At 39.8% G+C, this 14,748-nt stretch overlaps 1 protein-coding gene across 1 annotated transcript in view; it reads right to left on the bottom strand.

The window, feature by feature from the left end:
* WASHC5 (WASH complex subunit 5) overlaps positions 1-14,748 on the bottom strand; it is a 58,570-nt gene that overhangs the window by 17,287 nt on the left and 26,535 nt on the right. The window contains exons 12-21 of the mRNA XM_046642346.1: positions 14,253-14,365; positions 12,713-12,879; positions 12,560-12,635; positions 11,148-11,258; positions 10,253-10,393; positions 9,134-9,214; positions 5,347-5,448; positions 4,420-4,599; positions 3,179-3,303; positions 181-343 (exon numbers count right to left, since the gene is read on the bottom strand). Of these exons, the coding sequence (XP_046498302.1) occupies positions 181-343; positions 3,179-3,303; positions 4,420-4,599; positions 5,347-5,448; positions 9,134-9,214; positions 10,253-10,393; positions 11,148-11,258; positions 12,560-12,635; positions 12,713-12,879; positions 14,253-14,365 (1,259 nt within the window). The remainder of the gene's footprint in view (positions 1-180; positions 344-3,178; positions 3,304-4,419; positions 4,600-5,346; positions 5,449-9,133; positions 9,215-10,252; positions 10,394-11,147; positions 11,259-12,559; positions 12,636-12,712; positions 12,880-14,252; positions 14,366-14,748) is intronic.

Genomic DNA, 14,748 nt, shown 5'->3' with positions numbered 1-14,748 from the left:
ACTTATAAAAATACCATGCTGGCCAAAGAAATTCTGGTTCATTTTCAGTTCTTATCTACCTAACAGGAATCATATAAATATGCCTGATGTCAGTATATGAAAGCATGAAAGAAAAGTTAAATGATCTACTCTCATCTCTCCCAGGGTAGCAGGAAATCTGCACGAAAGTGAAAGGCTCACCTGTAACTCTTTGACAATCATAAAGCAGAGAAGCCTGTCTAACCCATTCAGACCAAAGGTCCCCAGGGTGGTCTGGATTTCTGAGAAGAGGCGGCTGCTGGTCACTTCTTGATGAGTTTTCATATCATACCAAGTGTTCAGCTGGTCAATGTGACATGTCATTCTAAAACAAAAAGAAACCAAACTTAAAACCCAAAGCCATTTCAAAATTCATCCTAAAGAGATGTGGGATGCAACAGGATTTGGGCATCACATATGAGGAACAACAGTTACAGGATTTGTGTTTAATAACCTCTGTGCCTAGGCACCCAACATATCTCACGGTGAACGCCCCATGGGCCAGGAGGGTAAAACTCAGTCAATCACCTTTCCCTGCCCTGTGGTACCTCAATGGTTTGACTAATTCATTTCCACGGGGTTGGGCTGCTTTTTGGAGTCATTTGAGAGGACAAGGTTAGAGTTGGTTGTCAGGCTGGAGGACTTCAGAGCCCAGGTGGCTCTCTGCAGGGTCTTTCTCTGAATTTCTAGAGACTGGGCACAAAATAGAGTCTTGAGTCACTTCCATTTTTGTAAGACAGGAACCTTGATTCCTCATGCCCTATCTAGCATTTGAGACTATGACGATGAGCCATTTCCTCTTTCCTCCACATTCTGATCATTGAACAAGGAATCCTTTTAGACTCAGGAGTGTGATGATGGCAATGACAACAACTGACAGTATTTACTGAGCACTGAGTATTTACTGAGCACTCCTAAGGTGCTATGACCTCTCCGTGTGCTACCATTTCACTCTCGTCATAGCTCCGTGCTATACAAGCTGTTTGGCCCTCATTTTACAGATGAGGCATCTGCGGCTTAGATGGGCTGGATCCCAACACCATCCCCTTAACCACCATTTTAACAGTTCTCAAATGTTGGCGTAGGGACCTTCAGTCACTGGTAGAGCACGTTGAAAGAGAGACGCCGGGATCTTCTTCCTGGAGAGTTTGACTGGGGTGGTCTGGAGCTGAGGCTCAGCCTCTGCGATTTCAGCAAGCTCCACAGATACGCCCCTTGGAAGGGAGTTAAAAGAGGCATAAGGTGAGGGAGGTTTAAGTTTAGACGCAAGTGGGAAGAACAAAAGAATTTCCAGAACTGCATTCTACTTTCAGGTTTCCACGTGTCCTCTTGCACCACCAGTGCTGGTGCTGTGAATGCGCCATTTGAGAGGCTCCCGGTGTGGATGAAGAAGTCAATACATGACCTGGAAATCCCACACTCACTCCTTTCTGCAACTGTTGACATGGCACTAGGTGGATGGTTTTCTAGAAGGGCTTCAGTGATCAACCCATGGGCACCAAGAAAGGAGGAGTTACAAAACATTCTGGATCATTTACTCTTTTTGGCTAAACAAAACTCATTTCTGCTGGAATTTTGGGAAGAAGTTTACATATAGTTTGCCAACTTTCATAAGTTCAGAGAGACAAAATCTGCCTGAATGCGAAGGCAGTACAAAGGAGCCATGTCATAAGGACATTTAACTGACACAAATTCAACTACGCATGCAGAGCTGGACAGAAAAACAAGGGAAGTCATCTTTTCTTGGGTAATTACACCAACCATTCCACTCAGTGAGCATGTGCCCAGGGGTAAACATGAGACAGAAGCCAGGAACCTTCTCTTCCCTCAGTCGGTCTTAGTACCAACTGCTTCATCGGAGGCTCAACAAGAAAAAGGAGGGAAATGGGCTCAGCTGGAGTCACTGAGAGAGGCGGCAAGCAAGTCTCTACCACGGAGCCCACCTACAATAATCTCCAGGGCGGCTTCGATGACATGAGATTTTGCCCATGTGACCGTATCTAGACTGTGATCATGGCAAGTGAAGCTATGGCGTCTGCCTCTGAGTGGCACAGTGCTTAAGAGGTGGGCTCCGGAGACAGAGCGCCTGGTGTGCCTTCTGGGTCCACCATTTATTAATTCTGTGATCCTGGGCAAGTCACCCAGCTTTTCCGTGCCTCAGTTACTTCATCTTTAAAATGGGAGGAATAACAATGCCTACCTCATAAGATTGTGGTAAAGAGTAAACGAAGGACTGTGTATAATGTGTCTAATGCTGAGAAGAGAGCACAAGGTAAGTGCTCAATAAATGCTAGTTTTTACTATCAAAAGTGCTTGGGTGTAGGGGCTGGCCCCGTGGCCAAGTGGTTAAGTTCACGCGGTCCGCTGCAGGTGCCCAGTGTTTCGCTGGTTCGGATCCTGGGCGCGGACATGGCACTGCTCATCAAACCACGCTGAGGCAGCGTCCCACATACAATTAGAAGGACCCACAATGAAGAATATACAATTATGTACCGGAGGGGCTTTGGGGAGAAAAAGGAAAAAATAAAATCTTTAGGAAAAAAAAAAAGTGCTTGGGTGTGGAGCTAAGAAACAAGGAGGTAACCTTAAAAGATCAGGATAGGAGCTGACAAGTGCAAGACCCAGGGACTGGAGTGGGGGAGCGTGCCACAGTTACACAGGTACAGATGAGCAGTTTGTAATTGAGAAGTTTTAACATATTGGTGAGCCCACAGGCCCAAGTGAGTAGAATGCTACTTGGAAAGCAAGAGAAGCACAGACTAAAAGATGGCGAAAGAGACCTGATAGTTGTTTTAATCTATATTTCTTTGGACTGGGGTCTCTTCAGGCCCATTGAGGAAAATATGCAGTCTGAAAAAAAGTGAATTTAGGGGTCAGCTCGGTGGTGTAGCAGTTAGGTTCACGCACTCCGCTTCAGCGGCCCGGGGTTCATGAGTTTGGATCCTGGGCAGGCATCCCACACGTAAAGTAGAGGAAGATGGGCACAGATCTTACCTCAGGGCTAATCTTCCTCAAAGAAAAAAAAGTGAATTTAATAAACTCATTAGAAAGGACCCAACTGCAGCAGGAACAAGGGTGTGATATGGGTATATGCAATATATGTTTAGAGCTGTGTATTGTCCATGGTGTTCAAGGCTCAGTGGAATTCAGATACACCTACTTTGGGTCTGTGATCCGCAAGATTTCTCTGCAGAGTCGACCAATGAACGTTACAGACTCATCCACAGGGGTAAACTTTGGTATAGGAATGTGAGTGGACTGGTACATACTTTGCCAATCTTGAATCTAGAAAAAGCAAAACCAAACCATAAATATTTAGTACCTCTTGGATAAGGTAACCTAGTTATCCTTTTTCCACATAGTTTTACAAAGATAACGTGGCATTAACAGTGATGATAAATGTTCCCTGGTTTTAAAGAGGAAACTTAAAATGGCATTAATAGCATTTATAAAAAAGGGGAACATCTGTGAAGAAGTGAAGTGACTGAGGAGAAGTGACAAGAAGAGACACAGAAATTTCTGGCTTTTTGTCCTATAAGTTAACATGCATCAATGCAACAATAAAAATCCAAAATATCCTAAGCTCAGAAGATACTTAATCTTTCAAAAATGGCAGCTGAATCATGTCAATTCCCTAATTAAAAACTTACAGAGTGGCTCCTTTACTGGCTAAAGTCAAAATTCTTAGCTATGACACTCAAGAATTTGGGGCTCAAAGAACCCAATTAAAAAACAAGCAAAGGAGATAAACAGACATGTCTCCAAACAAGATTTACAAATGGTCAAGAAGCGCATGGAAAGATGCTCAACATCATTAGTCATTAGGGAAATGCAAATAAAAACCACAATGAGATACCACTTCACCTTCATTAGGATGGCTATAATTTACCAAAAAAAGGGAAAATAAGTGTGGGCGAGGATGTGGAGAAATTAAAACCCTCCAACACTGTTGGTGGGAATGAAAAAATGGTGCCGGCAGGGTAGAAAACAGTTTGATGGTTCATCAGTGAGTTAAACACAGAATTACCATATGACCCAGCAATTCCGCTCTTTGGTATATAACCTGATCAAGCCCCACTGGACTCCTAAGTCTTCTGAACTCTCATTCACTTGAGTTATAACAAAAACAACAAACAGCTTCATTCTGTAGCCATTTAATTCTATCTGCTTTCTCCTTAGGACAGTAAGCTCCGAAAGGTCAGGTGCCATATCAACCTTTCTGCATCCTTCATGACTCCTGGATGTACTCCAAGGGTATCCGTGATAGTCTAGTGCTTACTAATTTTTTAGTAACTATTTAAATAAATAAACTTTCTTGTTGGAATTTCTGAGGTTTGGGGTATGTATTTTAGACATCAGAAATAACAAATATAGTCAAGAATTTTAAGCTTATTTAGATACCTTTGTCCTTAAGAAGTTATTACACTCTTGTTCCACATTGTAATTTATAATACGAGATACTTCCTCCTGCCAGATCTTCAGACCATAGATGTTGACATAGTCCTGTATGTATTCGAAAGAACGATGGAATCCATCCATGGTAGCTCCCAACTCTTTCAGCTTGGGCATCAATTCACTCGGCTGCACAAAAGGGGAAACATCAATCTATTATACTGAAGTAGATTGTCAACCTCTAATATCTTCGTTAGACTTGAAGTGATACCCCAAGTGAGAGACCACAGGGATGGTTTAGGACAGCTTTGGAAATACTCACTTCCTCTCTCACCTATGATGAGTGGTAACTTATGTCAGACATTCAGCAAAGAATAGATTTCATTCATTTGGGAAGGAAGCCTCATACAAAAGAATACAAAAAACGAATGTCGGTGATTTCTCTCATATCATTTGATGAATATATCTAATCTTAAAACACTTAAAGTATTTTAAATTAAATTAATTGAGGTGAAAAGTACCCCAGATACAAATTTCAGGCCTATTTTTTTCTCTCGAAAAAAATGATCATATTCCCTAACAGATCAAGCAAAATAAAAAATTAGAGCCTTCATAATAAGTTTTTATCTGATTTAGGGCTAACAAATTCTTTTAAATATAAGACAACTCCGAATCATAAACATCAATTCAATTCTTAAACTAGGGGATCAACAGGTGAAAGAAACAAGGACTGGTTTTAAAAAGGATTTTCATATAAAATGAATGGATTACAATATAGGACAAAGAAGCCCATCAGTTGATAGTATCGAACATCACATATTAGATAGATGTTTAGATAGGAGGAAAGGTCTTGCTCATAATAGTTAAAAATGGTGTTCTAGTCCCTTTTGCAAGCTGAGAAGAGAGAAAGGCCAACCCATTTTGGTCATCTGGTACCTTGGCTCGAGGGTTGAAGATCAATCCCCTATGAAGAGCAAAAGCAACACGTTTAACTAGCTCCTTCCTTATTCCATCCTCCAGCAACTGTTTCGGATCCACCTACGGGCAAATCAAAAAGCAATACGTGGCAGTGAGGAAAAGTGCAGTCCAGAGGAAACCCAGAGGAAAGATGGCTTCCAGAAGCTAGCATGGAGCACTTTCCTACCTCATTTCTAAACGACTGGGATTCTTTTCCTTCCTGCCCCTCTTTAATCTTGTGTACCTTGGACAGAATTATTAAACCTGTCACCTCTTTAGGATTTGGTTTATCTCAGTAAAATTCATGATGATAATTGTACAACATGACATTTCAAAGATGACGAGGGTGGAAAGTTGTAAGTTGCCTCACATTTTAATCATTTCATTAAAAGTAAAAAGTGCCTTTCCTTATCACCAGGAGGAGGCAGTGGAATGAAGGGCCTGCCTTTGAATTTGGTTCGTGTCTTCCCTCTGGATGTCATCTCAGGGCCTCTACAGCCACAGGAGCAAAGCTTGGGGCTGGACCACACTGCAGATTTAACAGTTCTCTTTTCTCTCAGCATTCTCGGGATGCTGTTTGTAATTAGGGAGGTAAAATAGGACAGCAAATCTGCTGTCTGACTCTACAAGCTTATTTTGCTGATTCTTCCTTCTATAATGAGAAAGCTTTTGTTATTTCCTAAAAGACAGTCTCCTATCAGATCCATAAAGCATCAGATAGTTTCAACACACTTCTTTGAAGTCCCTGAGACTTGTTTCTTTTACTTTGTAAAGGACCATTATTTTAAAAAGTCATAAAGACAACTGATGGGTTCCATCTGGGTTTGATTATATTTAAACTTCAAGGAAGATAATTGCAGTGAAAGTTACAGAAAATACAAAAGCCAGAGAAACATGTTGAATTACATCATGACTATGAAATCAGCAAAATCCAGACTGTGGAGAAACAATAGGTCAAAGGCCTCAGGTTCTTCAACAGGTAAATTGTAAGGAGAGAAAGGAATGGAGGAGAAATGTGGAAATTAAAAAGACTTAAAAGATATAATAAATTTTTGTGTGTGCGTGTGTGTCTAAGACTGGACCAGAGCTAACATTTGTTGCCAATCTTCCTCTTTTTGCTTGAGGAAGATTATTGCTAAGCTAACATCTGTGCCAATCTTCCTCTGTTTTATGTGGGATGCTACCACAGCATGGCTTGATGAGCGGTGCTAGGTCTGTGCCCGGGATCCAAACCTGCAAACCCTGGACCACCAAAGTGGAGCATGCGAACTTAACCACTACACGACTGGGCCAGCCCCCCTAATAAATTTTTTTAAATGGGCAAGTCATAACTATAGTGTCTAGAGATTTACTTTTGGATAACAAAACTATAAACAGAGAGACTGAGATTAAGTCAGAGCATGTGAAGAGGATCCTGGGTGGGAGATGGCTAAATTATATTTTTTGACTTGAGTAGGGGTGAGAACGAGTGGTGTTTACCTTATAATAACCCATTAAGCCACATAATTGTTTCTGTAGCTTTCAGTATCTGTGCTCTATCTTATAATAAAAAGGTAAATTATAGATAAATATAATCAATGAGAATAAAATCAAAGAAGTAACATGAAGTTTGCAAAGAAATATTCCTTATAACAACAAATTCAGTGAAACAGTTAAATCTTTTCATGAATCTACAGGTCTTAAATGGCTCCTCCAATTCTTCCCAGACTTTCAGTAATTTATGGAGTGTTCATAGCTAACACAGCCCCTTCCCCACATTTCTATCTCTTCCCCTGAAGTTAACAAAAGTTAACAGCTTTCGTATGGATCCTCCAGACTTTTCTCTGTTAATTCATACACATAAATATTTGTCCTTAAATATATATTTAATTAAAAAAAAATCTAAATGAGCTCATAACACACACACACAGACACACTATTCTACAATTTGTTTTTTTCAATTTAAGTTTTGGAAATCTTCCAGTGGCAAATTCTTTTTGAATGGCAGCAGAGCAATCCATGGTATGAATGCATCACGATATATTTAGCCATCCTCTTACCAATACATGTTTAGATTCTTTCTATTCTTTCGGCTACCTCTAACAATGAACATTTCTATGTCTATATCTGTGTATATCTCACTTGTTTTAAGTCATATCAACTAAAGTGAACTTATATTTTTTATGTGTTTGAAATAGATCCTTACCTTTCGAAGGTTAAAGATTAGTGAGGGCCACAGGATCCCTTACAAACAGCCTCGAGTCGTTAGACCGGCAGAGATAGTCTACTGGGTTGAATGGGGTCAGGACGACAGTCCCTCTGCTCTTATTATCGGAAAGGTTGTGGCAAAAGATAATCTGGTCCTAGGATTTATCATCACTTTACAGATTAGTCAGAAGTGGGAACCTGCATGTGTACTCTCTGCATATCAACTGAGTTAAACTGGCATCAGGACTAGAGCATGTCTAATGGATTCTATTAATATTCCAGGGGGACAATGGTATTTCTTTCAGCACACTTCCAGGAACCACACACTAAAGTTCCATTTCTATTGAGGTTCATTTCCTATATTTTCTCAGATTTTATTAACACAGACGTTAATCTGGCAATTTGATAGATATAAATTTTTTTAAAAATCAGAAATGTTCAGATTCTACTGATATCAGATAAATGGAAAAATAAATAACAGCACCATGAATTCTGTCAATGTGAACACCACTAATCATCATAGGATTACAAATTAAAAGAGCAATGAGATCTCACTTTACATCCCTTGAGAGAACAAAAATTAGGAAGTGGATAATAACATGAACTGGCAAAAATGTGGGTAGCTACACAGGAAACAAGTCATTTCAGAAGGAATCCGGCAGTATTGAGACAAATTAAGTATAAATATGCCCTAGGCCCAATGATCCACTCCTGGTGGTATGTAGATTTCAGAGAAACTCTTGCACAAGTCTGCAGTGGGGACATGCTCAGAGATGCTCATCTTGACAGTGTTTATGATAATGGGGAGACCAGGGGTGAAAACGGGCAACACAGGTGTCTGTGCCTAGGGGAATAATTAAGTAAAATGTGGAATTCTCTGTAGCAGGACGAAGTAACCAACTACCTGACCCACGGCAACATAAATACATTTCAAAAGCAGTAAGCAGTAAGAAAAGCTGGAAAAACAATGAGATTTAGTGCACAATATGATTTAGATAAATCAAAAACCCATGTATACATAAAATAACACCACATGTTAAAAATAAGAATACTTCCGTACTTAGGGACAAAAATCAAACATACAGAGTGGGTGCTGTGCGAGGATGGAAATGGGTGTGGGTATCCAGGAGAAGAGAAAGAAAAAAGAAGAGAGGAGCTTGCACACATCAGTGATGACAACGGCCTATGAACAGACAGGTACAATTATCTCAGCTCTCTGTACTTGGGGTGCAGTACAAAAATACTGAAAAGAGAGAACAGTTTGGGGGAGGGGAGGAGACAGAGAGAGGGAGAGCAAGTGAGTGAGCTAGCTATTTTGCCTAAGAGAATTGAACTGTTTGTTTTCTTTGTTATTATGAAAATTCAGTAAAAGGATTTCTCTTAAATAACTCATGGGTATTCTCAAAGGTAAGGATTATAATGCTCTCTCTTCCTCCATCAATAAATGAAGATCAAAAGCTGAATGTGAAACAAGCAAGGGACATAAGGTGGTAACATTATCCCATAGGATACATTCCACAATAATCCAAACTACTAAGGCTCTTACTACGAGACACGTGGACCAGCATCAAACTGTTACCTTGATGATTCCAACCAAAGTCGTCTTCATCATCAAGATGCCTTCAGTAAAAATGGAAATAGCATGAGTAAGCTTGGCAACCTTCAACAAAGAAAAAGAAGTTAATGAAGAACTTCTCATAAAAGACATTATTTTTACGGGAAGCTAAAATCACTGGCCAATAGTCCTGGAATGGGCAAAAACAACAGGAATGAGTGTGCAGCTTTAGGACACTGGGTACATGTGTCCTGGTCAGAAACGAGGCTTTGTGGGGTAACTGAGACCACTGTTGGACATATTGGGTGACTGCGTCAGAAGACATTAATTCATTCCTTAACCTTCAACCAATCATTTCCCCTTCTTTAGGCCTCAGTTTCTCATGTCTAAGATGAGGGCAGGACTCACTGATATGGATGGTCTCTTCCAAGAAGGAAAGGCTGACTGAGACTATGAGAGGGTAACTCTCCTTCACTGCCTTCCACATTCTTTTCAAGCAACACCAGGAGACAGTGATAAGGTAGACTGATGCTCTTTTTTTGAGTTAGAATAAATGTGGAAATTCTGAGCTTGAAAATCTGAGTTCCTGTTGCAATGTTTAGAGTTGCATCAAAGGATGTGAAACTGGAAACATATCACATTTTCAATTTTCACCTGATTTTACTTTTCACATCTTTAATTTTCAGTTCAGGGAGAAAGGAAAGCGGAGGAGTTTGAGAAGAACAACTTCTGAGGCTCCTTAACTATGGAGTGGGTTTAAAAGTCCGCCTGGAGGAAATGGTTCATGGAATGAGGATTATTTTGAGCCACTGGTTTGGTGGATGAAGCAGGAACTCGATTGTGAAAAGTCTAGGCTATGCAGCCCAAGAGAAGGGCTGATCCACCAAGACTGTTCAAAAGAAAAGTGACCAGCTGAGCTCTACTTCCTCTGAGAACATTCAGGCAGGCAAAGCCTTAAATGACACCAGGACAATGTAAGGAATAAATTTCATTACAATGGTAAATGTGGTTATCACTGAGAGTGGGAAGAAACAAATCACAAGTGGTCGGGTGGTCCTGGGGATATGCCAGGCAACACATCTGTGATATTTCATGGTTTCGGGTTTTCAATATCAAAGGGCAGAAGTCAAAGGGACACAGCACCTCGTATCGTGGGCCAAGCTGAGCATAGTCCCTCAGCTTGTCTTTATCCAGGCGGGTTGGCACTTCAATGATATCGTGGGTCTGAAGTTTTATGATCTTCAGAAGAGAAGTAAACATGCTTTCTGGAATGATCTGCAAAACCTTTAGTGAAAAGGAAAAGAGGAAAAACAACTGAAAGTCTCTTTTATTTTTCTTAGCTGATGAATGCTAGGACAACAGTAAGAAGGATACCCGTGTGTACAAACAGCCATTTATCTGTCTACAGAAGGGATGCTGTGCGACTTGAAAGAGCTCTCAGGCAATGGGCTATGCTCCTTCAGACATGAGTCGCTCACAGGATATAAAGCTAATCCTCATGGAAATGCTGCAAAAGATCTATCACTTCCACATTATGAAGTTTTAAAAGACTGAGGTTCAGAGATGTTAAGTAACATGCTCTAGACCACTCAGCTGCTATGTGACACAAGAAAATTTTGAATCCAGACCTGTCGGGCTCCATGATGAACAATAAGTTATTAAAACAAGGACCCAAATTCCGCTGAAAGCTTTAATTAAGTTCAGACTAGACTATGTTGGCTCAAGATCTGGCTCTTTTACCAACTAGCTCTGTGACTTGGAAGAAGCCATTATAATCTGTTTCTTCACCAGAAAGTGGAGGTCAATACCACCAGCATTTAAAAAAACAGGTGTAAAAGTTCTTTGAAAGTAAAAAAAATATCTGCTCATCTAAAGAACCAGTAAGAATAAGTTTACTTTTAGGTGTTGCAAATTTCTGGAATCAAATTAAGAATCAGAGAAAGGAACATGGGTATACTCTTAATAGGGCCCCAAGCACACCTTTTGTGCTTACAATAGCAGTTGGTTTGCCAATAAAACACCCTGACGCATTTCTTACCTTTCTCACATAGGACACCAATTCGCCAGAATAATATTGAGACACACTGAGAAGATCGGGGCTATTTGCTTGATTAATACGAAGAAGGGGCAGGTCAAGGGCAGAGGCAAGCTGGAAGAAAAATAAGATATGTCTGTTTCTCTGTCTCAAAGAGTCCTAGAGATTGCGCTCTTTCCAGAAACAGTAACATACACCAAAGCTCTTGGGCTTTACCCAAGAGAGAGCAACACCACTAAACTTCATCAAAGTCATTCATAGTTTCTGATGACGATGATACAATTTTTTAAAAATGACAGTCATCTGCAAGCTACTCATTCGCCAATTGTGGTCCCTGGACCAGCAGCATCAGCATCCCCTGGGAACTTGTTAGAGATGCCCATTCTTGAGCCCCACCCCAGATGTACTTCATCAGAAACTCTGGGGGATGGGTCCAGCAATCTGTTGTAACAAGCCTTCCAGGTGATTCTGATGCCCCTCAAGTTTGAGAGCCACTGTGCTACAGAAGACAGCTACTCTTGCACGGGAATCAGACATTTTGAGTGATGGATTTCTGTACCGAGTCCAATCTAAGGTGTCGTGGACTGTAAGAAGTGCCAGTATTTTATGTACCACTCAGAAAGAAAAAACATGCTGCCAGCAATTATAAAGCTCACCGCCAATTACAGAGATGTTTAAATATGAAAGAAAGTGCACCTCAGAGTTAATATATACGGTGATTCCATCAGAAGACATTGGGTAAGTTATGTGTTCATTTATCACGATCTGAAACTACCGTGAGAGCAGGGACCATGTCTGTGCTGTTCACACTATCCCTAACCTTTAGAGGAGGTCCTAGTTTGTAGTGGAGGCTCAATGAGAATTTTTTAAATGAAGAAGTAAAAGGACTCAATTCACATCTAGGGAAAAAAGGACCCATAGGATTCACATTTTCAGTATACTGGTACAACAAAAAAACATTTATTTTCATTTCAAAATAATTTTCTGCAAGACACTCCAGCTTATATTATTAATTCAAACTTAAATTATTCATGGCATCTTCTGGGTGTGTGTGTGAGCAAGATTTGCCCTGAGCTAACATCTGTGACAATCTTCCTCTACTTTGTATGTGGGATGCCTCCACAGCATGGCAGATGAGTGGAGTAGGTCCGCACCCGGGATCTGAACCTACGAACTTGGGCTGCTGAAGCAGAGTGTGTGGAGCTTCAACCACTGAGCCACGGGGCCAGCCCTTGGCACCTTTTGAAGCTATGCTCTCGTGGAGAAATTGTCAACAATTTTCAGTCTATGCAAATACTTACGTTATCTAACTTTCTAAAAGGATGAAATCCTGGGCTGAATTAATGAATGAGGTAATAACGAAGACCAACTCTTCCCTAGGAACTGAGAACGAGATCTCACTGTTCTTTGCTTACCTTTAGGAATGTAGCTCTGAGTTTAGTCACCATGGATGGGTTCACCCTTATGCTCTCTTGCATGATAGATGTGAAGCTGTAAAAAGAGACAAATGGTAAGGAGATGTTGAGAGTGCCCTTCGTCATGGGCAAACGTCAGCCTGTCCACAGTACCTGTCAATTAATTGCCAAGCAAAAGAAAGATCCCCAACGATCTGCATCGTGATCAGGACCTCCTCTTTGATGTTAATGGTTCGGATCATTTGGTGGAGAAACTTGCGAGTATCAGCAAGAAACTGACATACTTGTAGATTTGATTCCAACTGGTGAAATTCTTGAACCTGTGTTACATAAATATATTTAATTTTAAAATTCTGAATGCCCTCGATGGTGTTTGTTTTTCCTTGAAAAGACTTCAAATAGAGCATGCTACTTCCAAAGCATTTCTTGGCAAAATTTTTATTTCAAGTTATAATTTCAGAAATGTATAAGCCAAGTCATAAAATAACACACAAATTTCTAGGATTAGGAAATGTTCTACTGCTTATTATCCTTATCTAAATGCCATAATAAGTGAATACTTCCATTTTCCATTTTAATATCAATAAACATATATTGGGAAAATCCTCTTAATTCTGAAGATTTGAAGGATTGCTAAAAAATAAAATAACTCACATCACAACCAAGGTGTTGGCACTTGTACATTATTAAGTTCTTTTGACGGACTCTTTAAAACAAATAATGATTCCACAGTGTCCTGAAATTTTAATGTATATAATTCAAGGGGCCTGGGCTATATGGAAAAATAAATAACACAAAAGATAAAAGCATCTGAGATTTACAAAGCTGTTTTTAATTGTACTATAGACTAGAAAACCCAAAAAAACAACCAAAATAGAAATAGTACAAGTGGACAATTGTTTGGAATGGCTAGGGAAACTGGCTGGCTAACAACGGAGAATTATACTGTGTTGCCATTAACAGTGACCATTCTAAAAACCTCACAAAAATAGCAAAAAGCCAAGAAGAAAGTCTGCCAACTGAAAAAAGTACTAATTAGATCTCTAAAAATGTACACTTACACCAACTGGACAGGGTTCCAGATGAGTATGAATGATGTTTAAATAATAGAGTTTATGGTTATTGTTCTGATACTTTCGTTTATTTTACATTTTAAGCTCAATACACAATTAAAATTTTTAGAGTGTGGAGGTAAAATAATTCTTGTTTGGTACAATTATTTTTGAGTAGATAAAAAACAAACTATTTTTTCAGAAAAGAAAATACACCACTTATAAGCATATGATCATTATATAACTATTTTCATTTTTGTGTATTCCTTTGTAGTTTTCTCCCCCAGGCACACACTCTTGACCAATCTAAAAAATACAACACAGTTTTATTTTTGCTTTTACCTCCTTACACAATCTTCCCAATGTTTCTATATTGTTTTCATAATTATTTTTCTAAGACTACATTTTTCCACAAGTTGAAATACCATTAATTTTTGCTACCATTCTCTTCATGTTGGTCATTTAATTATTTTCCCAATTTCAGGACACTGTATATAATATTACAGTGAGCATATTAATTCATACTGCTTTTGCTTCTGATGAAATATTCTCTTAGATATATTTCCAGGAGCAGATTGCTGGGTGAGTCAAAAAGTATGATTCATCATCCAAGAACTGTCATTTAAAAAGACTTTCCTTACCTCCTCCAAAGCTTGTATTAGTTGCACAGTTTTTCTGCCTGCAGCAGTAGAATCATCATAATTTAAAGACAATATTTGTTTTGAGATCTCTCTGAACCAAGCTTGAAGATTTTCTATTAATACAGAAACAAGGAAAGACTACTGAAATCCCAGAATTCTTGAGGCTGTGGCTTTGATTTAAACAATCCTTTACAAATCTAGTTCTCACTCACAGAGCTTTCACTGTGTACCTAACATTGCCCCCAGGAATTCTCCCAAGAACGACCACAAAAATGTCTGGGGCACGTGACCCAGTAGAAGAGCTGAAACTTTCTACCTAAGTAGCTTAGGCTGTGATACCAGGCAGAAGACGTTAAAAGGCCCAAGGATATGTTGTAAACCGATATGTGCAAAGATAGTAACGGGGTGGAGAGGAGTCGGGAAGGAACTGAAGGATGGGACGCAGATGAAGGATGGGACACAGGTGAAGGATGGGATGCAGATTGAGGATGGGACA

This window comes from Equus quagga, chromosome 16, assembly GCF_021613505.1.
Source record: "Equus quagga isolate Etosha38 chromosome 16, UCLA_HA_Equagga_1.0, whole genome shotgun sequence".
Classification (NCBI taxonomy): domain Eukaryota; kingdom Metazoa; phylum Chordata; class Mammalia; order Perissodactyla; family Equidae; genus Equus; species Equus quagga.
Note: the sequence above shows the minus strand (reverse complement) of the source record. Positions and strands in the feature narration are given on the sequence as shown.